General features: G+C 36.9%; 1 protein-coding gene across 1 annotated transcript in view; it reads right to left on the bottom strand.

Annotated features, from left to right (window-relative positions):
* wdr19 (WD repeat domain 19) overlaps window positions 1–26,372 on the bottom strand; it is a 93,370-nt gene that overhangs the window by 44,365 nt on the left and 22,633 nt on the right. Inside the window, exons 9-21 of the mRNA XM_039751306.1 lie at window positions 22,306–22,479; window positions 22,015–22,085; window positions 19,718–19,890; window positions 19,356–19,470; window positions 14,405–14,511; window positions 9,964–10,086; window positions 9,701–9,850; window positions 6,673–6,820; window positions 5,702–5,906; window positions 3,686–3,845; window positions 1,809–1,919; window positions 1,039–1,148; window positions 688–745 (exon numbers count right to left, since the gene is read on the bottom strand). Of these exons, the coding sequence (XP_039607240.1) occupies window positions 688–745; window positions 1,039–1,148; window positions 1,809–1,919; window positions 3,686–3,845; window positions 5,702–5,906; window positions 6,673–6,820; window positions 9,701–9,850; window positions 9,964–10,086; window positions 14,405–14,511; window positions 19,356–19,470; window positions 19,718–19,890; window positions 22,015–22,085; window positions 22,306–22,479 (1,705 nt within the window). The remainder of the gene's footprint in view (window positions 1–687; window positions 746–1,038; window positions 1,149–1,808; window positions 1,920–3,685; window positions 3,846–5,701; window positions 5,907–6,672; window positions 6,821–9,700; window positions 9,851–9,963; window positions 10,087–14,404; window positions 14,512–19,355; window positions 19,471–19,717; window positions 19,891–22,014; window positions 22,086–22,305; window positions 22,480–26,372) is intronic.

Raw genomic sequence — 26,372 nt, 5'->3', positions numbered from 1 at the left:
TAATTTAGTCTGAAAGATGCATTTTGTACCCATCAACAGTAAAGAGGGATGCCTCACGTCTGGACAAACTGGTGAGGAAGGCAGGCTCTATTGTACGCACGGAGCTGAACAGGTAGACATCCGTGGCAGAGTGACGGGCGCTGAGCAGGCTCCTGTCAATCATGGAGAATCCAATGCATCCACTGAAAAGTATCAACTTCAGACAGAGGAGCAGACTCTATGACTGCTGTCACTGTCCTGCTCCACTGACAGACTGAGGAGATCGTTCCACTCCCACACTATGCGACTCTTCAGTTTCACCCCGGGGGGGGTAAACGTTAACACTATACAAGATTATAGATTGTTATACCTGCCTCGCACTCTCCACCTTGCATTTTTTAACTTGCACTGCTTTTTTTATTGCTCTTTAATTAATATTGTTTTTATCAGTATGCTGCTGCTGGAGTATGTGAATTTCCCCTTGGGGATTAATAAAGTATCTATCTACATGAAGAACTTTTCCCTTTGATCATTTTCCCATCTAAATCTATGTCTATACACATCGGTTTGATCTACTTAATTAATGTTAGCTAACTCAGTCTTCTGATATGTGTGATTTACAATAAAATATTTTTCTCAATTTTAATTACATAAGAGTGAACAAAGCCACATTTTTACCCAAACATACCTTATTCAAAAAACACTAACCTTATTGTCATTTGTTATTCCTTTTTCGTAATGGGCTAAGGCATTCACGTAGTCTCCACTAGAATACAAATGTAAGATGACTTTTTTACTGAACAGACCATGTAAATAAAGTAAAAATACCAATACTACTTTTAAACTCATATTACACAACAAGTCTAAGTGGCCATCACAATAAAAATTAATTGATTACATAGATCATTACTAATAATTAATAATTGGTAAGGAAAAAAATCTTTACTGAAAAGTTGTGAGTTAAGTAATTCATCAATTTTTTCAAGGCTCTTTTATGATTTCATTTTTGATCTCCATAAAGACATTTATCGAGGTGCAGTAGCAAAACGGGGCACCTACGTGAACTCCAGCTGGATAGCATACTCTTTAGAGATAAAGGGAATCTGAGCGGGAGCCAGTCGTTTAGCCAACTGTAGAGCACTGTCCCAATGTTGAAGGTCTCTTCTCATCTAAAAGAAGACAAAAGCATGAAAGGGATAAATATATTTGTGACATGCACCAAGATTTAAGTACAGATAAGAAAACATTGACAGTATTGGTGTGTTTTTCTTATATTCAGAATAATGTAGAACACTCATTTATTCATTAGTCTGGCAACACCAGGTACAAAGGAGGAAGCAGCTCTGGACGTGTTTCCGTCTATGACAAGATACACGTATGCGCACACACACGCTTATTCACTTACAAAAAACCAAAAGCCAATGATCAAACTAATTTGCATATTATTGGAAATGTGTGAGTACTTGGATATACATACTGAAGCTGAAGTGCCCCAAAGGCTGAACCATTGTGCCTCTTGTTAATTATTCAGCTCTGTGTACTAAAATACTGTGAGGAGATTATCAAGCATGAGAAGTGATATCATAGAAAATATAGCAGAGATAATTTACTTAAGAAAAAATGACTGCTTGAGATTATGAAAGTGACAATATTGAGAATAAATTAAAGTTTTGTTCAAATAACAAATGAAACAACTTAAAAAGTATGACAGAATATGAAGTTTACTTGCAAGTGCAGTCAAAAACACAATGTATATCATAAGCCAAAATGTTGTGAAATATGTGAAACAGAATGCATCACACTAAACCACGTGGTGAATCGGTGTTTACCTCTAAAGCTGCAATAGGGCTGCTCGATGCAAGATACAGGTCTTGGGCCTGGTTAAAGTCATTGAGAAACATAGCAAGGTGTCCTGCCAAAAGTTTCTGATCTTCAATTCCCTAAATATAAATGACAATAATATTTTTTCAATTTTTCAACAATACATTATAAGAAATAAATGGTAATTACAAAAAACTATTTGATAAACACACACACACAGAGTCAAAAAACTCACAAGACATAATAATAAAAAATTGTCACTCTCCATTCTTCACTGAAAATAAAGCACAGTACAGTAATACTACAAAATCTACTTTCCTGCATTATATTATTTCATAACCTTTACACATATCATGTCCACAAAGAACACTATATATATGAAACATACTACTCGAAAAACATAGAACATGTCCATAAAATATACATATCAAGGGCAAAACATATTACTCATCCCCAAGTCATAATTGAATTATTTATTTTGTAAAGGTAAATGCACTCATTTGTTTTTTTTTTTTTTACTTTTCTAGTAATTTGTCATGGGTCCATTCTTATTTCAGATAAAAGTCTGAAGAAAATGATTCCAGATTGAAAATTTTAACTGATGCTTAATTTAAAATTATACTATGTTTGTAATATAAACAAACTTCAGTCAACAGTAAAACTGTTATTTTCTGTTAGCTCATGAGAAAGAAAATCCCAATATTTGGCGCTGATTTTCCCCAAAACTTCTCAAATCACTCAAACTACGGAAATGTTTTTTTATTGATCAGCATTGAATGCGTCTGCTTAGACTGGCAGGCTTCTAATTTTTTTCAGTCACTTGTACATTTAAGCCTTTTTTAATTAACACACTTTTTATATTATATCAACATTCCTGAGTGAATTTACTTTGTTTGGGTTGTGTCTTTTATAACCACAAAAATCAGATTACTGGACATTACTTACTCAATGCAATTAAAAAGTGGATCAAGCATTAATACATTTAAAATGTTCAATACAGACATGGCGGAACGCATCTAGACTTCTCCTGTTATAAACTGGGTATGACTGCCTAGTTCGGATATGGATTGTAATTTTATAGCCAAACTGCTTTGCTTGTTTGATTCACCAATATATTACATTATACACATGTAGAATTGTGGAAGATATAGAGAAACACAAGGATCATATATGACTGGGAATAAAAAATTTCAGTATGTATGCAGACATACATACACACACACAAATACTATACTTATATATAGTTTTTTATATATAAAGTCTCCTCCATAATTAATGGAACCCCTTGTAAAGATAAGTAAAAAGAGTTGAAAAAAATCAAGTTTTGGTGAATAAGCTTAATCTTGCACTGAAAAAAAATTGTAGAAACCCAAAATCTCTCATCAAGAAAAACTATTTTTTAACAAAACCACATGAGCCACGATTATTGGCACCCCTAAAAATTCTTATTGTACAAAGTGTAACTGGAACATTTTTTCCCATCTGTATCTTTCATTTATTTCAGTTATTCAGAGTGTGTTGGAACTTTCAAGAAGTAACCATAATTTCCTGTTTTATCGGGGAATATATATGAGGTGGCGCAGAGGCGAAATTCTTTTATTTATTCATGAACATGTAAAAGACAAGAGAACACACAATTCAAATGAGAGAAAAGTGTGTTGACCTTCATAGGTCAGAGAATGGCTACTCACCTAAAAATGCCCATACGTACAGTTAAGGCAATAATTAAAAAGTTAAAATCAACTGGAAATTTTACCAACTTGCTAGAAGAAGACCCAAGTTTACTCCCCCCCCCCAAAGCACAGTAAACAGGATGGTAAGAGAGGTAAAATATAATAACAATGCTATACATATCATTCCATATATTTCAAACAAATTATTTTACTTTAATTGGCTCTAGAGACAAAACCATCCCGACGTTCCCAGTCATTCTGTAGACTCGAATTGCAAACTCCACTTCCATGTGATGAAGGCAGGCTCTGCCTAGTTCATTCCAGGATGTCTGATCATTTACCATCTTGCACAACTCCCAGGCCTCGGAAAATCTGAGAGGAAAAAATATTGAGACCAAAATAAAGTATAACGACATTAACATACCAATAAAAATAAAAATGTAACCTGAATAATTATTTTGTAATAACTCACCTATCAAAAGCAAGTTAATATTTAATATCTATATACATATAAGCAGTTGGCCAGTTTAATGTTTGTACTAACCATAACTGTTAAACTGTACTGTACACGGTCTCTGTGCCAGGATATTAACACAGTAGTTCATGTCCAAAAAAATGTCAAGAATGAAAGATATTGAGGCACTAATAGTAGCAAAAATCTAACTAAAGCATACGTAATGGTAAATAAAATGTAGAGATAAAAGGAAAATCCATTCCATGGTTGATTTATTGTTTAAAAACTGTTAAGGATGACCACATAATTTATTAAGAATTAATAAATATTTAAATGTACACATGATCATAATTAAGGCTAGAAATAAGCATGATAAACAATGTATTCATTTATTAGCAGCAGAATTTCTTGAGTCACTTGGGATTAGATTGTATGTCGTTACTAGTGACAGTCTTGACAGTTACTACATCACCTCCCTCCCTTCTTTAACAATTTAATGCTTTCTGTGTTTACTTTGACAGCTGTACACCTCTAAATCCCTAACCTTTTCCACAACTCTAAAGTTTATCTTTCCTACTTATATTTTGCTTCTGTAATGAAAAGCACAATGACCATATTGTAACAATGATAATGCAAGCCTGCTACTATACAGTGATGTAACGGCCCCTCACAGAAAATAATGAAACTAATTGTTCCCCTGGGAAAAAGGACAACTTCTTTACTCAAGTGAATAGGTTGCTTCTGTATATAAAGTGAATATGAGTTTAAACAGTTCCTACCAAACCAAATTTTAGTTTCAATGGTGTAAGAAGTGGGATGGTCAAGGATGAGCACATTTAATCAAGGGAGTTCTATATGTGATGTTATACAGGAATGTTCTATATGTGAGCTGCTACAGTCCAGTGATTTCACATGGTACCAAGCAGAAAACAGTAACGCTGACTACCCAGTGAACAGCCAGACAAAACACAAAATACCAATACGGGGAAGAAGCTGGACTGGACTGAACTATAGATTGCACCTTTATTTTAGGCTACCTGAAATCTCATGTAAATTCCAACTGGACTTTATAAAACAGTCCTGAGAATATGAAAATATGTCAAAAAAAGAAAAGATTTTCTGCTTTACTTATTATAAAGGTAACTGAGGACAATATACTGGCAAAAGTTTTATTCAGGGTAGGAACAATGTATGAATGCAAAAGCATAAAAACATATTGTGGTCATTTACCAACAGGTAGTATTATAAAGGCTATCAAATATTAGATACTGCTGCTTGTTGGGACTGTATGCCACTATTTACTTGGAAGTTCTCTAAGCTTTTCACACCTTTGCTACTAAACTTTTATAATAAATTTACTAACAGTAGATATTAACACTGAATACTTACGTGTAATGACAGTAAGCGAAATTGAGTGCTAATGTATGCATTGTACAGTATATAATAAACTGTTATCTTTCCCCAGTTCATGACTGCTTACACCAGTGTTTTTCAACCTTTTCGCTGGAGTGGAACCCTGCACGAATGGTTACCTTGCTCACGGAACCCTTTGCAATTATCCACCAGTATGTCCTATATCATTAGGACTTTTTCGGCGGAACCCTTGGCTAGCACTCACAGAACTCTTGAGTTCTGTGGAACCCCGGTTGAAAACCACTGGCTTAGACACTGGTGTCATGTTAAGAAAGGGAATGCAAAAATGAAAAATTATTTAGTACTTAACACTGGTTTAATAATGATTTGGTACTGTTACACAAATGATGGGAAGACACACCTTTTGAGCATCAGAGCTTGAGTTAGCATTCGTGTCAAATCACTGATGGGAGTCTCGTTATTTGTGTTCAAGAAGGTATGAGTATTTAAGGTGATGGTATTGCATTTACCGCTCTGCGTCTGACAAGTCAGCTCTCCATTATACAACAGCAACGGCTTATGAGAGTATGGCAGCTTAGTGCCTCCAGCAAGGATTACTTTTGAGCCTGGGTAAAATATAAATGAAAACAACAAGGTGAGAAAAATAAGGAATTATAATTTATATATATCAATTCTATAGAATGTATAAAGAACTTGAAATGTGTGACTTTATATTACAAATTTGGAAATACACGATTTGCAATGACCGCTGAAATCTTATTCCTGGTTATTAAGGAAAAACAATAATAATTTCAGTGTTACACATTTGCATAATTGACCAAAAATCTTGATACTGTGAAAGTGTGAAAAATGTGTGAGATTATTTTCCTCTTATCAAATTAAAATCACATGTCATCAGTAAAACTGATGGACACAAGGCTATGTAGTTATCTAAGGATACTCAAATGAAACTGAAATACCCAATAATTTATTTTTTATTTCAAAACTGTCCAATGGGTTTCACTCTTTATTATAATGATGCAAAGAAAATAAATCAAGGGAAAGCATGAGAATTCCTGAACTTTGCTAAACAATCAGCAGCTATATCTGTTTTCCTCATTTGGCAGGGCTAACTATGGAGTTAAAAAAAGCAAACAAGATTGTAAATTGGAAAAACTGAATACTATATGCAAACAAATGCTGTTAATTTTTATATGATATATAAAAAATAAGATTGTGATTTGACTTATTCAAAATTTATTATTAGAATACTGTAATATTAAATAAAACAAATGATCAATAATAAACAATGATGTTAGAAAATGTTTACTCTGAAATACTGTACATTCACCACATTACCAAGAATAAAACACTGAGAAAAGTAACTGATACCTTGAACTGTGTCTTTATGGAATACGTAAGTATATACTTTATCATCATCAAAAGCAATAAACACGCCTTTATCCATAGGCCAGTTTTCCCATAAAATGCCTTTGATGGTTGGAGAAAAGTTGGGAATTTCAAACAGAGAGTCATGGACCTACAATAAAGAGACAATAGTTCAGTCAAAAAAAGCAATATATATTAATTTACACAATTACTGAATTTTATTGTCACATATAAGTACAATATATTCAGATCAACAAAGAATTGCCATGGTTATTTACAGTTATTCACTAATTTTCAAAGAATAGTTGAGCAATTAAAGTTTGATCAGCTTCATAAAAAAATAGCAAATTAGGAAAAAAAATATTATGTAGGTTACTCTTCCTGTGGGCCTATCACCTGCAGGAAGAATAGGGGCCAGGTTCAATGTGACCTAGGTGGTGAATGAAGGCAGAAACCCAGACACACAAACTGTCGCTTGGGACGTGGAATGTCACGTCTATTGGGGGTAAGTAGCTGGAATTGATGGGTCAAGCAGAGGCCTACAAATTAGATATAGTTGGGCTCATGTCCACACACTCGCTTGCTTCTGGTACCAAACCCCTAGAAAGAGGCTGGACTCTCTTTGACTCCGGAGTTGCCCAGGGGGGAAGGCATCAATGCCGTGTTGAAGTTTGTCCCAGAGAAAAAAAGGGCTGCCTATGTGTGGCAGAAGGTTACGGAGGGGAGGACTCAGACTGTCGTGTGCCTATGCACCATATGTCAGTTAGGAGTACCAGGCCTTCTTGGAGTCACTGGAAAGGGATCCTGGAAAGGGTCCCAAGCCGGGGACTCCAAAATTTTGCTGGGAGACTTCAATCCCATGGGGGTAATGATGGAGACACCTGGAGAGGTGTGATTGCGAGGAACGGCCTCCCTGATGTAAACCCGAATAGTTTTTTGTTATCTGACTTTTGTGTTAGGCATGGTTCGTCCATAATGAATACCATGTTTAAATATAAAGTGGCGCATTAGTGTACTTGGTACCAGAGCACCTTAGGTCAAAGATCTATGATCGATTTCATAATTGTATTATCTGATTTGCAGCTGTATGATCTGGACACTTGGGTGAGGAGATTGGCAGAGCTGTCAACTAATCACTACCTGGTGGTGTGTTGGATCAGATGGTAGGGGAGGCGACTGGAAGGCATGGAAAGCCCAAGCAAGTAGTGAGGGTGGACTTGGAACGTCTGGGGGAGGTCCTCATCCAGAAGACTTTAAACTCCAAACCCCGAAAGAGCTTTTCCTGCGTCCCAGGGGAGACTGGGGACATAGAGTCTTAATGGGCAAGCACGTTCAAAGCTTTCATTGTGGAAGTGGCTGCAAAGAGCTGCAGCCTGAAGGCCATAGGTGACTTTCGAGGTGGCACCCAAAGGACTCAATTGTGGACATAAGAGGTGAGAGACCTTCAGGCTAAAAAGGGAGGCCTTCTGATTATGGTTAGAAACTCCTGAAGCAGTAGAGTAGTACTGATAGGCCAAAAGGGCTACAGCCTTGGAGGTCAGAGAATCAAAAACCTGGGTGTAGGAGAAGTTTGAAAAGACCATGGAAAGCGACTATCAATCAGACACAAAGAAGTTCTGGCAAACCATCAGGTAACTCAGAAAGGGAAGGCAGGGCTTCATCCAGGCTGTTCTCAGCAAGTGTGGAGGAGTGCTGATCCAGACTTAAGATGCTGTCTGGCATTGTAAGGAACACTTTAAGGAGCTCCTGAACCTGATGGACATGCCCTCTGTGGAGCAGGCAGAGCCAGAAGCTGTTGGGGGATCAATGCCTATTTGCCAGAGGGAGGCCACCAAGGTAGTAAGCAACTCCGCCATAGCAAGTCCCATGCGGGTGAATGAGATCCACCCAGAAATGCTGAAGGCTCTGGACATTGTTGGGTTGTCATGGCAGGCATGCCTTTTCAGAGTTCCGTAGTCATCTGAAGCTGTGCCTCTGGAGTGGCAGTCTCCATTTTTAAAAGGGGGGATACGAAGGTGTGCTCCAACTATTGGGGGATGACACTACTCAGCCTCCCTGGAAAAGATTATGCCAGGGTACTAAAAATAAGACTCAGCCCAGTTGAAGAACCTCAGATCTATGAGGAACAATGTGGATTCCATCCAGGCTGTGGAATAGTGGACCAGTGCATTATCCTCATGAGGATTCTGGAGGGGGCATAGGTGTACACCTAATTGGTCTAAATTTGTTTTGTGGACTTAGAGAAGGCATATGACTGTGTTAATCGAGGGATTCTGTGGGATGTGCTGGGAGAATATGGGGTTCTGGGGCACCTAATAGGGGCTATTCAGTCCCTGTATAATCACAGTGAGAGCTGTGTCTGCACACTTGAAAAACACCAGTGTGTGTGGGACTCCGCCAGCACCTCCAAATCTGACACCATGGTCCTCAGTAGGTAAAAGGTGAACTGTCCCATCCAGATGGGAGGCGAGTTCCTGCTTCAAGTGGGAGAGTTTAAGTACCTCGGGGTCTTGTTCATGAGTGAGGGGAAAAGGGATGGTGAGATCGACAGACAGATTGGGGAAGTAAACACAGTTATGTGGTTGCTATACAAATCAGCACTGGTGAATCTCTCAATTTACTAGTTGATCTACATCCCTACCCTCACATATGGCCATAAACTTTGGGTAATGACTGAAAGAATAAGATTAAAGGTGCAAATGGCTGAAGTTAGCTTTCTCCGCAAGGTGGCTGGGCTCTCCCTTAGAGATAGGGTGAGAAGCGCAGACATCCGGGAGACGCTTGAGAGTAGCCAATTGAGGTAGTTTAGGCATCTGAAATTGATGGCTACTGGTTGACTCTCTATGGAGGTTTTGTGGGCAAGACCAGCGGGGAGGAGACCACAGGGAAGACCCATTTCTTGCTGGGGTGTTCAGGTGTGGCTGGGGAAAAGGATGTATGAGCCACATTGCTAAGACTGGTGCCCCTGTGACCCAGCTTCAGATAAGTGGTAGAAAATGAATGAATGAATGAATGAATGCAAGTTACTCACTGGGCAATACACAAAACCATCACTCTTGTCATCAATGAACACCAGTCGGGTTCCATTTGGATCAGGAAAGATCTTTCTGATGCCCACTGAATGTTTGAATTCATCCACAATCTGCCAGTCTTCAATGTAAAAACACAGAATCATACCTGTCTATAAAAACAGCAAAACACATGTGCTCCAAATGCATTTCAGTCTAATAAGACAAAAAAACTAACATCTTCAATCCTCTTATTGTAGCTCAGTGTAAAAAAAAAAAAACTTACATCAGTTCCATAAAAAAGGAAGTCTGCAGTTAATGCATGGCAGAGAATTCGACACTTATCATCTCGCCCTGGGAACAGTCTGGTTTCTCGCTCCTCCTGAGTTTCTGAATTTTCACTCTCAATCTGAAATTAAACATTTTTATGGTTAAATCCATAGACAAGGCATTATTTTAACCCTCAGGGGCTAATCATTCTTCAAAAAATTTAATAATGACAATCAAGCAGACAAGTTTAAAAATAAACATAACCATTTTCCAAAAGCTGCATCTAATATTGCATGTACAGAAAAAACTCAAAATGTATTTTGAAAAAGTGAGGCTTGATGACTTCCATAACCTATAAAGGTCATACCTTTAAGTAAAAGTCTTTGGAAAACTAATGCTAAAAGTAAATGTTTAACTTCTGTGTGCAAGATGTAAAAATGTATTCTCTATCCTTGAGTTGTCTTCTTTATAGTGCTTAATGGCATATGTTTAATATGATTACACATGCAGTGTATTAAAATGGGGTGGGGCCAAGAATGAATGATTGTGGTAGTACGTGTTGAGAACTGAAACCCAGCCCAGGACTGGTTCCTGGCTTCCTGTTATGGGTCTGCTGCGGCTGGGACAGGCACTAGATTTTCAGCAAGCATTTGCACTTTACATTCAGTCTGCTCCCTGCTAATTCTAAACTGCTGCAGTAACAGCAGATATACAGTTGCGACCTTCATGTGTCCAGTCAGATAATGATATACTGGGTGGATTCTTGGATTAATGCTTGTTTCATATGAGACTAAAAAATGACAGAGCAAGCATGGCAAGGGAATGGACAAATTCATGGATAATGGATTCTGCTCTACAAAGGACGTGGAGTGAGTTTATATTCTCTTACACATCTATATATATAATTCACTAAGGGCATGCAAAACACTGAGCGCAAGCAAGACAGAGCCCCGCCCAACACCTCTAAGACCATGGGATATGCTCGACAGAGCTCCGCCCGCCAACTCTAACACTCCTACTGCGTCATGGGTTATGCACGACAGAGCCACGCACGCCAACTGTAACTGTCCTCCCGAGTCCAGCGTCGCTCTCAAGGCACGCAACAACTCACCAAACACAGCCTCAGTCGCTTTTGTCTGTGCAAAAGTCCACATGCACCTCTGAGCCACATTGACTTTACACCGCAAGCAAGACAGAGAGGGCCACGATCGCCAACTCACAGAGCCCCGCCCACCAACTTTAACTAAGGGCAAGCAAGTCAGAGAGTGCACGCAAGACAGAGAGCCCCGCCCACCAACTCTAAGACCATGGGATACGCATGCATTTAGTGTATAAATGGATATAAATAATTGCATGTAAACGATTCACCAAAATCTGTTGTATGTAAATGATACCGTTTAAAACGTTATTGTTTTATTCATCAGAAAACCCGGTTTCCATGTCTACCTGCATTAGTTTAAATGGCACTTTTACCACTCGCAATAGGGCGGACGCGCTGACTTATCGTGTCGACTGGGCAACACAGTGAATGCGGTGTCTATCTATATATGTCTATGTTTTCCATAGCCTGCTACAGGAAGGTACTCTCTTGACCATTGGCATTGGTTTCGCTTCTTGCTATTTTCGTTATACTGCGATGGTGTTTTCCTAAGCCTTTGTTATACTGAATTCCTTTCTCACCGTTTTCCGTTCCTATTCTTACACCGCCGTATGCTACGGGCTTTGGCTAGTCAGGGTATAAAATGCATCAGTAATGAAAGTTCGAAAAATAATTACAAGTAAGACACATGAAATTGCTAAAACGTTTTGATTTTTAACTTAAATATATTAGAAGAAATCACAATATTGCTAAATTAAGGACTACAAACTAATTGTATAATATGTAACTCTCCCTTATACTAAACGTTATGAAAAAATGTGTCAATGAACCAAGTAAGAAAAACCCTTCACTCAGTTCATACAACTTAAACCTCATTTAAATGTGGAAATGAATTTTAAGTATTTCAGCACTCTCCAGCAGAATACTTTATTATAGTACATAACATACACACAGTAACATCACTTAAATTTATCTCTGGAAGCTTTGTGACATAAACCCTCCTGTGTGTAAGCTGATCAACCAATAATAAGGATTAGAATGTTTTATATATAAAATATTTTTGAATAAATGCAAATGTGTGTTTAAAATTCTTGGAGCTACATAACTGTATGTTGCCATCAGGCATTGCTATATTACAGTCTGAATTTACGTATATATTATGGTCTATTGTTTCTGAGTGATCATTTTTCATATTTTTATGTACTTCTGTTATGTTTGTAATTATGTACCATTTATTTAAATGTCTTAGTTTTCTGTCAGCTTTGTGGGTGACTCAGGGACACCATGACCTCGCCAGTTCTGTGCCTGGCCTCTGACTTGGAGCTTGGACAGCAATTTCATTGAAATCATTGGAGATTTGTAAGTATTGTCATTTTTTTGCTTTTTGCCAGTTCTTTCATTATTTTTGGATTTCAATTTCTCGATAGTGAATTGGGACTTGCCTTTTTGACAACTCCCTTCTATTCTTTTGAACACTGTTTGTTATTTATTTTGTGTTTAAATAAATACAGGTGCTGGTCATAAAATTAGAATATCATGACAAGGTTGATTTATTTCAGTAATTCCATTCAAAAAGTGAAACTTGTATATTAGATTCATTCATTACACACAGACTGATGTATTTCAAATGTTGATTTCTTTTAATTTTGATGATTATAACTGACAACTAATGAAAGTCCCAAATTCAGTATCTTGGAAAATTAGAATATCAATTAAGACCAATGCAAAAAAAGGATTTTTAGAAATGTTGGCCAACTGAAAGGTATGAACATGAAAAGTATGAGCATGTACAGCACTCAGTATTTAGTTGGGGCTCCTTTGGCATGGATTACTGCAGCAATGCGGCGTGGCATGGAGTTGATCAGTCTGTGGCACTGCTCAGGTGAATGAATCTAATACACAAGTTTCACTTTTTGAATGGAATTACTGAAATAAATCAACTTTGTCATGATATTCTAATTTTATGACCAGCACCTGTAGTGTCACACACGCATGCCTAAGAGAAATATTTAGAGCTTAACAATTTGTAATTCCATCCCTAACCAAAGGTAGGCGCTGCCTTACCCAGATTTACCTCTTCCACCTTACTGCATTTATAACTGGCAAACCCTCGCCATCTTTCACAAGTCTCTAATGTTTGACTCACATCTGTGTAGACATTCCCAATGTTAAATCATGATTGTCATTTGGTTCCATAATATACAGGGTTGTGTGTTTTTGTCTCCTTTAACAATAGTTTTCATTTATAAAGCATTCTTGATGCCTTTTGGTCGCAAGCTGGATTTTCCTCAGTTTCACCTCATTGTGAGACATTTTTGAAACATTAAACCAGTTCTTCATTTTAATCCAGTAGTTTTTGTAGTTGGGAGTTAGCCAGACTGGGTGAGCCTCATCTGGGCTTGACAGAGAAGTTTCCAGTCTGCCCTTCTGGAGTTTTCTGAAAGCCTCTCCCCATTTTTTCACCAGGTTTGAAACTCCATTTTAATAATATGGGTAGACCATTAATGCACTGTTTTTACAATAAATGATCAAACTTTTGTTTTCAATATTCAGTTTCCAATATTTTTGCTTTACCACCTTCTCTTTGAGAATTGTAGATTCAATATAATCAATATTCAAATTCATCGCTCAATTGAAGCTGAAGAGACCGTCCTTTTTTGTATTGCGCTGGAATAGCTGGTTTTAAAAAGGCACTCCTTACAAAATACATGTTTCATATGAATTTTCTTTGCTGTATCAATGTGAACAGTAAAATAAACCCAAAAGCTTATCGTAACCATTGACAAAGCATTTTTATGGAGAGCTGTGCATAAGTACTAATATTTTTGATGTCCCATCTGTAAGACTGTAGAGTCAATGGATCTTGTTTAACAAAAGTGAATTTCCCTTTGGGGATTATTCAAGTTCTACATACTGTATCTATAAATATATATGCTGTAAAACAGGCAAAGAAATCATGATATTTATCCCAAGCATATCAATGATATTTAGTGACGTAAAAAAGTACAATACTTAAATGTCTGAATTCTTCCCCCATTTCTTCGATTCAAATCATTCACCAATTGCTAAGTATTCAGAATTTCCTTGTACTACCCAATTCCCAGATTAAAACTGATCCTGTGTGTGTAAAGCTGTGAATGTAAGTAGGTCTTGCTATGAATATTTGTTCCTTCACATGCTAACTTCTATCTTGCACTCAATGCTGCTGAGACAAGCACATGCCACCTGCAACCCAAAACTGGATTTGAAAATGTACTGAAATCAAAAACATTTGAGTTTTCTGTAACAAGAATGTTATTTTAAAGTATTAATGAAAACGAATCCAATAGTAAATCCATATTTTGTTTGATCTTCTCACCATATGCAACTGAACCTTTCCCTCAAAGAGTGCGGCTGCATAATCGGAGTTAAGGCACATACTGGCCACAGTTCCAAGGTATTCCATATCTTTAAGCTTTTTCACACCTGTAAATAAAAATATTTGACAGTACAATTTAATAGATATGCATGCACAGTGTAGTCAATCACAACAAAACAGTGGTCAAATGAAGGTCTGACAGATAAGTAAAGTAAGACAATCTTTACTGACAAATCTAATAGGGTAGGTAGGTTTACGTGTATACCAGATAAAAGACTATTTCTTTTTAAAACCGTTAGGGTTAATACAGTGACTGGGTCAAAGAAGTTCTGAGACAGCAACAGAAAACACAAAGCTAGTAGTTTACCAAATAACAATTTTACAGTTGATAACGATGTTCTGTCAGTCTTTTATTTTATAACCAAAGAACAATATTCTTGAAAAATGTATTAGCAAATGACGAGAATCAGGAGCACCAACAAATATGAATTATGTAACAAAAGCAGAAAAGGTAAGCAGAAGGTTAGTTGTAAAGTACAATTATCTTGCATGTGAAAAAAATTAGCTCAGTGTTACTTAACATACTAGAAAGACTACAAAAAGTTAAATAATAGACTAGTTTAACATATACTGTATTATATAAAAATATTAGACTCTACAACACGACTGTCTGATATAGAATAGAATTGGAGCACATATATTATTAAAACACAACTAAAAAAGATACATTTATAATAACTGCCTTAAATAAATGCTTCTAAGTAATCATTCCACACATTAGTATTTAAAAAAAAATTAATTCCAACATTGGAGACCAAATATTTTGCTTATTACCCTGCCCGGGCCTTAAAAACATTCAGCATTGTGTTCCTGTCAAAACATCTGTTTTTAATTTTAACTCAGATCTGGCCCATGTTATGCCTGACATATCAAATACGATTCTTGTGTTCAGACTGTCATTTCTTCACCCTGTGAAATGAGATTATCAATTGCTTTATAACATTAAAGGTTAAGGCCACCCATAACCCTAATCTTAACAGAGGTTGTTCAGTTTATGTATGTATGGATCTTTAGTGCCCTCCAGTGGGCATTCTGTGATATTTCAGGTGTGATGTATTAAAATGGCTGCATGCACCAGAAGGACATTGATTACAGTTTTTTTTTTTCTAGCGTTTTTTGAATTTACATAAAATTGTGTATGTTTTGTTTTGAGATATTAGTGAGATATTACTGAGGAAATTCCGAGCAATGAGCATTTTTCCTTACTTTTTGCTTATCAAGGAAATCTTTTTTTCTTTGACATTATTCTCTTTGCTTTAATGTTTTTCAATTTGTATTTACCAGTTATTTGTACAGTTGAATAAAACTAATACAGTCTTCTGGCATTCATGTTTTTCTTACATACATTTTCTTACTCTTTATCGATTTTCTGTATTTGATGTAGATTTCTGCATGGGCACACTTGACCTGTACCCAAAACAATAAAAACCACACCTAAAATGTGGCCCGGAAGTGAATGTCTATTGATTCTGCAACCTGAACCTCACAGATTTAAGAACTGTGACTGAACTGAATCTGCACACTTGTAATATTAAGACAAATTACATGTGACCGAGTATCAGAATAACCATTTGTAATTTTCAGTAATAACAGTTTAATAAAATTACCAAGTGCAACATAGTACCAAGTTAATATTTTTCATTAACTGCCAAGGAAAATGGCTAAAAAAGTGTTGTGCCCATCTACTTTTGTACTGGAGCCAGTTTACGAAGTTCTGTAAATCTTTTTCCTAAACATATCCTGTGTATTAGTTTTTTTGTCTGTTTTTGATTTTATTACTGTCACTAGTCTATGGAAGTCATAATTTAATTGTATAATATACTCAAAAAAGTAAACTTGAAATATAACTCAGATATACCTTTGACTACCTCTTCTTTCTTTCTTTCTTCCAGCCTAGCTTTATTTACAAATTAAATCTTTTCCTATCTGTGATAGCTATTTTTTCTACATCATATAGAAAACAGGACATTACTAGAAGATTTTACATGTGGAATTCTATGTTGCTTTTGAGGGATGACACAACTTTGACTATTTAATGACCAATAGACATCCAAGTTAAAGGTGTGCGCTAGAAAGATATTATTCATATGATTTTACAGTAAAAGTAATATAAAAATTAGAAATACTGAATGCTAAAGGGGGACAATTACTTTAGTGCAATATACATTTGTCTGCTTAGTTACTGTATAAGAAGTGCTTTGTAGTAAAAAGTAAAGTGAAAAATGGCAGTGAAGTCATTGCTCTCCTTTAGCATTCAATCTTGTGTACATTTGTCATTTCTAATGAGCATTTGGAGAGAAACAAGGGAGCAAACTTTACAGAAAATGGCAAAAGAAATGTAAGTATTTAAAGCTAGAGTACAGCAGAGAATACAGATATTAAGGAATTTCTTAGAAATAAAAAAAAAACCTTGGTGAAACCTCAATAGGAAACAAATGCAAATTTGATTTGTCAAAATCAATCTCTGTTCAAGCAGCATTACTAAAATGACTTTAAAACAACAGTAGCACATCATAAGGACGCTGTTTTCAGCGACATCAGTTCTGCACATCATGTAATGTATTCTAAAATGACTTTACTCATCATTATTTCCATACTTTATGTATCGTAAAACTATTTATTTTTCTAAAGTTTTTTTTATATCTCATACTCAGTAGCTTTGCAGTTAGTTTAGAAAATCTTTGTATAACTTCTCTGGTGGTGTTGTTCTTGTAGTATGGGAACCAAATATTTCAAATTTAATTTACCTCTAACATACTGTATAATATCTCCTAATTTATGAGAACATCTTGCAATTCCCAGTGTGTGTGTGTGTGTGTGTGTGTGTGTGTGTGTGTGTATGTATGTATGTATATGTATATATATATATATATATATATATATATATATATATATATATATATATATATATATATATATATATATATATATATATATATATATATATATATATATATATATATATATATATACATACACACATACATACACACTCACCTAAAGGATTATTAGGAACACCATAGTAATACGGTGTTTGACCCCCTTTCGCCTTCAGAACTGCCTTAATTCTACGTGGCATTGATTCAACAAGGTGCTGAAAGCATTCTTTAGAAATGTTGGCCCATATTGATAGGATAGCATCTTCCAGTTGATGGAGATTTGTCGGATGCACATCCACGGCACGAAGCTCCGTTCCACCACATCCCAAAGATGCTCTATTGGGTTGAGATCTGGTGACTGTGGGGGCCATTTTAGTACAGTGAACTCATTGTCATGTTCAAGAAACCAATTTGAAATGATTCGAGCTTTGTGACATGGTGCATTATCCTGCTGGAAGTAGCCATCAGAGGATGGGTACATGGTGGTCATGAAGGGATGGACATGGTCAGAAACAATGCTCAGGTAGCCCATGGCATTTAAACGATGCCCAATTGGCACTAAGGGGCCTAAAGTGTGCCAAGAAAACATCCCCCACACCATTACACCACCACCACCAGCCTGCACAGTGGTAAGAAGGCATGATGGATCCATGTTCTCATTCTGTTTACGCCAAATTCTGACTCTACCATACCATTCAACAGAAATCGAGACTCATCAGACCAGGCAACATTTTTCCAGTCTTCAACAGTCCAATTTTGGTGAGCTTGTGCAAATTGTAGCCTCTTTTTCCTATTTGTAGTGGAGATGAGTGGTACCCGGTGGGGTCTTCTGCTATTGTAGCCCATCCGCCTCAAGGTTGTGCGTATTGTGGCTTCACAAATGCTTTGCTGCATACCTCGGTTTTAACAAGTGGTTATTTCAGTCAAAGTTGCTCTTCTATCAGCTTGAATCAGTCGGCCCATTCTCCTCTGACGTCTAGCATCAACAAGGCATTTTCGCCCACAGGACTGCCGCATACTGGATGTTTTTCCCTTTTCACACCATTCTTTGTAAACCCTAGAAATGGTTGTGCGTGAAAATCCCAGTAACTGAGCAGATTGTGAAATACTCAGACCGGTCCGTCTGGCACCAACAACCATGCCACGCTCAAAATTGCTTAAATCACCTTTCTTTCCCATTCTGACATTCAGTTTAGAGTTCAGGAGATTGTCTTGACCAGGACCACACCCTAAATGCATTGAAGCAACTGCCATGTGATTGGTTGATTAGATAATTGCATTAATGAGAAATTGAATAGGTGTTCCTAATAATCCTTTAGGTGAGTGTATATTGTGGACGCTGGCCCGGACACACACAGACGGACATCGTTGTTTCACCCAACACACTGTTTATTTACAATAACTATTTACAAGCTGGTCACTTGCACTCCCCAGTGCCTCTTGCACCGTTCCCCAAAGTCCAGGCCTCACAGTCTCCATGCCTCTCTCCTGGCCGCCTCCAGTCCTTTCTCCAGCTCTGTCTGCTTCCACCCGACATCCACCAATGACTGGATGGAGGCGGCCCCTTAAATAGGAACCCGGATGGGCTCCAGCTGCTTCCCGGCATTCCTCTGAAGACACGCCCCAGTGTGGCGGAAATGCCGGCTGCGCACCCAGAAGCCCTCCGGGTGTCCCCTGTCTTCCCTGGGCTCCAGACTTCTACTGGCACCAGGGTGCCGCCTGGCGGTGGCCACGGGTCCCTACAGGGCCTTTACCCGAGGCCCCCAACACAACCAGGGTGGACACCCCCTCACGGTCTGGAGGAAGCACCAGCCCTCCTCCGGTCCTCCTGGGCGTCTCGGCCGGGCTCCAGCCCGACCGGGTACCACAATATATATATATATATATATATATATATATATATATATATTTTGTTATTTCAAACAAATAAATATCTTAGTTATGTTCACGGATACTGCAAAATTAAACAGGTGGCTCTATATCCTAAAGCCACCCATTTGATTGTTACATACCCTTTTCACCAATGCCATAGAACCAGGCCCGGTTGTTCATTCCAACAGTAATATGGTAAGGGCCAACAGCAATGAAATTAGGCTCTACCTCTACTGATACTGTAATTGGAAGATCCTACAAAAAAAAACAAAAAACAAACAAACAAATAAATAAATAAAAATTGTATTTAAAGCATTGCATTTAAAACATGCCCTTGGCATTAGAAGTTAGTACAGAAAAATTAAGAAAGCAAACATATAATAATAATAATAATAATAAAATACTATTAAATAAAATTAATTCTGCTCAAATTCTTAAATTTCACAGGGTCCTTAGTTTGGAGACTCTTTTTACTGTGTAGCAATATTAAAATAATTTATACCCCATCAACATTATTGGCGACAGTAACTTCCAGCAGTGACGTGAGATATGCCAAACGTGTTCCACAGGTGTCTCCTAAAATGGGAAGTTTTGTTAAGAAAACATGAAGTGTCCCTCTCATTGTAGAAACAGCAAGCAACTGTCCATCATCCGTCCATGACAAGTAATGTAGACCTGGAAAACATATAAATGGTATAATGTTATTGAATCAGTAACATAACATAACATTACCAAACATGCTTTCATCCAGTTCATGGTCGCAATAGGTATGTGCAAAGCAAGCATGTACAGTATTAACAGCGCTTGTGAGTTTATGATATCCAAATCTATGATGACAAAGCTTTTTAATTTTGAGTATTTGAGATTTAAACTTTTGGACATAGGAGAAAAGTTTAGAAGCTCATATATCCAGTTTGCCTTCTGTAAATGTGAAGTAAAAAAAAAAAAAGAGCATAAACTACAGCACTCCACGCTTTTTATTTTTTTGGTAAACTTTTTTTTCCAGACATATATTCAGCTTTAACTTTGACGTTACTGTAGCTATAATAATGCATGCATGCAATGTGAAAATTGCCAAAAAAGACCAAATCAGCTGTAAACTTGCATTTGAGAGAAGAGACCTTAGATTTTAATTTATGTGTAGTGTGACTGTCTTTTTTTGCTTTATTTTTCTTCTTTATTGATTGTTAGCATAGTGATATTTGTCTTTCAATTTTTTTATATTTTATCAACGACTCCAAAATTTAAGCTACTTGCATGAATTTGGTTATGTAGAACATAAGGTAGTGCTATTATATGCACAAATTACATGATGATTGTTCCATTATAATATACACTTTTAGGTTAATAAATACATAAGTAATATGGGGAATATTGCAAGACTAAGGTAGCAAGCTATCTTTATTATACATAATGTTTTCGCTATCAGCATTGTTATTTTGATCATATCTTTCAAAAAAAAAGCACTGTACAAAATACATCTTTCTTTAAGACAAGCTATTATCATTATGAAGACCGATTGTTGGATAAAGTAAAAATATTTTACATTACTTGGGAGCTAATACGGCCCTAAACCACAACCTCTCTTCTCCTCAGCAGAAGAGCACATTCTGGAATCTCCCAGGTAGGCTTTTAGTTGCCTGCTTATTTTAGGGAGAGCTCCTGGGAAAATATGCCCCCTACTGTTCAGAAGGAACATTACATGCATCTGCCCAGGTCAAACTTCTCTGTCTTTAATATTTGGGCTTCTAATTGTTGGCCTTCTGATGCATTCCAGATGTCCAGACAGCACAGCACCCCAGCAGTGTTGTTGTCTTTGCACTGGCATGACATGAAATGCTACTAACAGTTCATGTTACCCTCTGCTAATCTCATCTCATGTGCTGACATTAATACTTTGGCACCTTGCAAATTTCTAGTTAGTGTCTTTCTATATTGTGTATTCTCTTATACTGTAGTTACACCACCAATTCTACATTATGAATAATCTTTTTCAAATATACAGTTAGGACAGAGGTCTGAGAAGATCTTTTGAGAAGGGTATTATATAAAAAGGGAGTGAGGTTATGCAGATGAGCCCTGTGACGAAGTGGACACTACCTTGTGCCTGATGATGTGAGTGCAATTCATCGAGCAAGTATTGGAAAATGTGAATTCATAAATTGGATGGATGGACTAAAGAAGCAATGGGTGCTTTGGGGAAAGAGCATTAACTACATTTTTTTTCAACTAATGTTCCAAAACAATTTCTAGATTTATAACAGTTTCATTAGATTGCACCCTGTACATTTTATGCCTGAGCTTTGACACAGCCGGATTGTCATTTTTCCATTATTTGATTATATGTTATCACCTCCTGAAAATGTTTCTGCCCTACAGCTTTAGGCTAAAAGAGAAATCTAGGTTTACTTCACATCTCGTCAATTATTTTGGGTTTAAGTATACATACAAAGGTACCAAAAAAAGATTAACATTATTTACAAGATTAATAAAACCAGCATTCAAAATATTTTATAGTTATTCAAAAATTAACCAGTAAAATTAACACAGTGCATAATCAATGCTATTTATAAAATATTTAACTGTAAAAAGTACAAACAGATTAATATTGTACTGCTCCATAAATGCACCGTTTCTTATCTTTACAATAAAAATCCTAGCTCTGATAGATTTTAGGGAGAAAACCCTCTAGTGAGATCTTCAAAGCATGCAGCAGATTTATACTTTCAAGATCAAAGAGTGGACTGGCAACATTTTCTATTTAGTTAGAAATTAAAATTCCCTAGAAAAGCCGATTACCTTTGGTTTCATCATCTAGATTGATTATTGCATACATTTCCTTCAGCTCAGATAAGTCATGGATTTTTATACTGTAAATAAAATAAAAGTACAAAAAAAATTACTAGTTAAAATATAGCAAGCAAATATGATAATTATGTTTTGATGAAAACTAAAAATTATAACAAAGACAACACAACAGTCATACAAATGTTAAAAAGACAAAATCAGCCCGAGTTTAAGAATATAATGACTGTGCACTATTGCAATGACAATATTAAACTGCATTTTGCTGAAATTCTACAAACTTACGAGTTATCACCACAAGATGCTGCTTTGTTGAGGGACTGTGAAATGGCAATGCTTGTAAGGCTGTCTTTATGATTGTGTGCTTGAAAGAGTTCTTGACCAATTTCACGAATATGGGTAGAAATGACAACAAAGTAGCCTTGAGAAAATCCAATCATGATGTACCCATCTCCATACCTACAAAACAAAGAAACCAGTATCGTTGTATGAATTAAGTTATCTAACTTACTTTATGTCATTTTAACACTAGTTGCATTTGTTAATCTAAAATCCTGTGCTTATATTCTTAAAAGAAAAGACACAGTTAAAGAACTACACACTTTAAATCAACTGGAACGAGTGATTAAATAGCAAGAACACTTAGTAGTTTAACCTACTGTTAAAATAGTGCCACCTCATGTCAGATGTAAAGTTTAACTATTTATTTATTTTATTTTTATTTATTTTTTTATTTTATTGATTTTATTGTAATCATTCCATACACCTAGATCAATTTTTACAAAAAATAGGATTGAAAACAAATCAACTCCCACCCCTGAGAAAGAGATCATGGCCAACGAAATAAAACTTAAAGCTAGTAAAAATAAATAAATTGATGAGTTTAATAAGTGGATAAAGATAAATGGAGAAGAAAAAGAAATGGGAAGAGAATCTTCTTCCTCAGTGCTTTAAGAGCTTATTCTAAAATATAATTGATTACCTGCCAGGTTTTGAAAAAGTTCTGCACAGATCCTCTAAGTGAGAATTAGATTTTTTCCAATTTCGAATAATATAAAATAGGGGTACTCAAACGGCAGACCGCGGTCCACAATCCGGACCTCCAAGACATTTTTGGCGGACCGAGACTGTCTTCTGCGTAAGTCAAAAGTCCGAATATAAAAGCACCAAAATTATTGTTGTTTTATTATTTACTCTGTAGCAGGGTTGCCAAATGGAATTTTTTATGCCAAATAACTGAAATCTGGTATTTTTGAAAGCTGTTTGGCATATAAAATTTGCATTTGGTCTACTGGCATTTTTTTGTCTTTTTTACAAGCAGTTTGGTCTATAAAATTGCCAGGAAACGGTAAGTGTGATTAAAAGCGGCAATGTAAAACGACATTTTTAGACGAAACACGGCAAGTACTACAATGCGAATTATCCGCCAAAGTCAGAGCTCCGTTCGCATAAGATCGACGCCCTTAAGTCGTTGTTGCTAGCGAGTTCATCCCCGATGACGAAAGCGACCACCACACAATCAAATGTTACAGAAGCTTCGCTACACATTGTTTGGGTTCTTGGCAGACATAAGAAAGCATTTACTGATTCAGAGGTTGTTAAAGAATGTATGATGTCTGCTTCTTCGGTTCTGTTTAGCGGCAAAAAGTGTGTTGAACTGATTCAGCAGACACCATTATCAGACAGTACTGTTAGTCGTCATACAGATGACCTTTCTGACAATGTCGGTGGTCAGTTAATATCAGATCTTAAAAAGGCTGAATTGTTTGCTCTTGCATGCAAAGAATCTACTGATAAAACTGACATGTCTCAGCTCTGTGTGTTCACAAGATTTTTTGATGGCCATAATTTTGTTGAAGAGTTTCTGACATTACTACCGCTAGCAAAACAGATCCGCGGTGAGGATGTGTTTTCAGCATTATCGCAGTTTATGCACACAGCTGGATTGGATGTAACAAAAGTGGTTTCCCTTACAACAGACGAGGCACCAGCAATGACTGGTAAAGATAGAGGACTTGTCACTCGTATGAAGGCACTTCAGCCCAACCTTGTTGCATATCACTGCATCATTCATCAGTCGGCCCTCTGTTCAAAACTTTGTGACGAACTGGCGGAAGTGATGTCTACTCTTGTGAAATTAGTGAATTTTTTTACGATGTAATTGTCTCTCCAGCATTGTCTGTTTCATTCTTTTCTTGAAGAGACGTCTGCAGAATTTGGAGATTTGCTGCTTCACAATGATGTCAGATGGTTAAGCAAGGGCCGTGTGTTGGAAAGGTTCTGGAATCTCCGTGAAGATGTAGCTGACTTCCTGCAGTCCTTGAATACAGAGAAAGCTGCAAGACAGTGACAAGGTCACACTGCTGGCATTTCTTGTTGATATTATGGGACATACAAATGCACTGAATTTGTCACTTCAGGGTGCAGACAAAACTGTTGTCGAATTGCAAGAAAAATGTTGTGCCTTTGAAACAAAACTGAGCATTTTCATCAATGACTTGGAAGGTGGCAAGATGCTGCATTTCCCAAACCTGAAGAGCTGCATGACAGCTGATCAACAGGCATGTTTTCAGTTGATTTCCACATTTCTACATCATTTGAAGGTCGAGTTTGATGAACGTTTTAAGGGTTTCAGAAAACAGAAGCCTGTGTTTTTGTTTGTTGCTGATCCTTTCATTGTCCAGCCTGACAGTGAATGGACATCTGTGGCTGCCTCAATTTTTCCGAACTCAAACCCGTCACTGTTGCAAATGGAAGCAGCCGATTTGCAAGCTTCTCACGTTTTGAAAGCAAAATTGAGTCGGCATAACAATTTTTTGGTCAAAGTTTGTTCCAGATTCTCAGTATCCTGCTGCAAAGAAACTGGCGATTTCTGTGCTCACTATGTTTGGTTCAACATATTCTTGTGAGTGTGCGTACTCCACTATGAACATTATCAAGACGAAACATCGAAGTGTAATTACCGACCAGAACCTCAGGAATGCAATGAGAATTGCACTGACTGCTTACTCACCGAACTATGCTGCCATTATGAAATCGAAACAACAGTTTCACACTTCACACTGAGTGAAAATCATTTACGTACCAACTGTTGTAATTGGTGTGTGAATTGCAAGTAGTCATGTGACTTTTTTGAATTTTTACCATGTTTTGTGCATGTCTTGGTCTTCTGTAAAAATTTCATCATTTGCGTTGAATCTATTACTAGCCTCGTACAGACGTACACCTACAGTCCTACCTGGCTATAGCAGACCCCGATGGTTCGTGGTGAACTGAATGTGGACCGGTATTCAAAAACTTTGAGTACCCCAATATAAAACATCAATTTCCCATCTAACTTAAAAGAGAAGAGAGTTAGGATTCTTCCTGTTTAGTAAGATAAGTCTGCGTGCCAACGGTGTAGTGAAGGCAATCACAGTTTGTTTGTCCTTCTCCACTTTAAGCCCATCTGGAAGAACACCAAACGCAGCTGTTAATGGGTTAGGAGGGATTGTGACACTAAGGATGTCTGAAAGGCACTTAAAATTTTTTGTCCAGAATGATGTTAATTTGGCGCAGGCCCAAAACATGTGACCCAGTGAGACTGGAACTTATCTGCAGCATTCACAGGTTGGATCTTGCCTGGAAACATTTTGGCGAGTTTTAGATGAGACAGATGTGCTCGATATATAATTCTGAGTTGAATAATTGTCTGCTTTGCACATATGGAGCTCGAGTGAATTCTCTGCATTGTTACCTTCCACTCCTTTTCTGATATGTTGAGTGAGAGATCCTTTTCCCACTGTCCTCTTGGATCTTTGAAAGGGAGGGACTGTAAAATCATTTTATATATTGCAGAAATGCTGTCTGAGTCCTTAAAACTGAGCAATACTTTATCCAGCATAGAGGAAGGTGGGAGATGAGGAAATTTGGGCAGGTTCTGTTTAACAAAGTTTCTAATTTAAATATACTGAAATAAATGTGTTGCTGGAAAGTTAAATTTGGAATGTAATTGTTAATAGGATGCAAAGATGTTGTCTATATAAAGATTAAGGTAATTTAATCCCAAATGTTTTTCAAATATTAAAAACTGCATATGTTTGTGAGAGTTGAAAAAGGTGGTTCTCATGCAGAGGTGCCACAGGTAAAAGATTCTCCATCTTACAATGCTTCCTACGTATGTTCAATATTCTAAGTGAGTGAAGCATAATTGGGTTATTAGTATATTGGCAATAACTTGCATTTATGGGGACACAAAGCAGGGAATATAAAGAAGTACTGCAGGATTTTATTTCTATTGCGCACCAGGCCTGTGTATGTTCATCTTTTTGTGTCCATGTTTTTATAGCTTGTATGTTTGCTGCCCAGTAATA

Source organism: Polypterus senegalus, chromosome 4 (assembly GCF_016835505.1).
Source record: "Polypterus senegalus isolate Bchr_013 chromosome 4, ASM1683550v1, whole genome shotgun sequence".
NCBI lineage: Eukaryota > Metazoa > Chordata > Cladistia > Polypteriformes > Polypteridae > Polypterus > Polypterus senegalus.
This window is presented reverse-complemented; position numbering and strand designations above follow the sequence as displayed.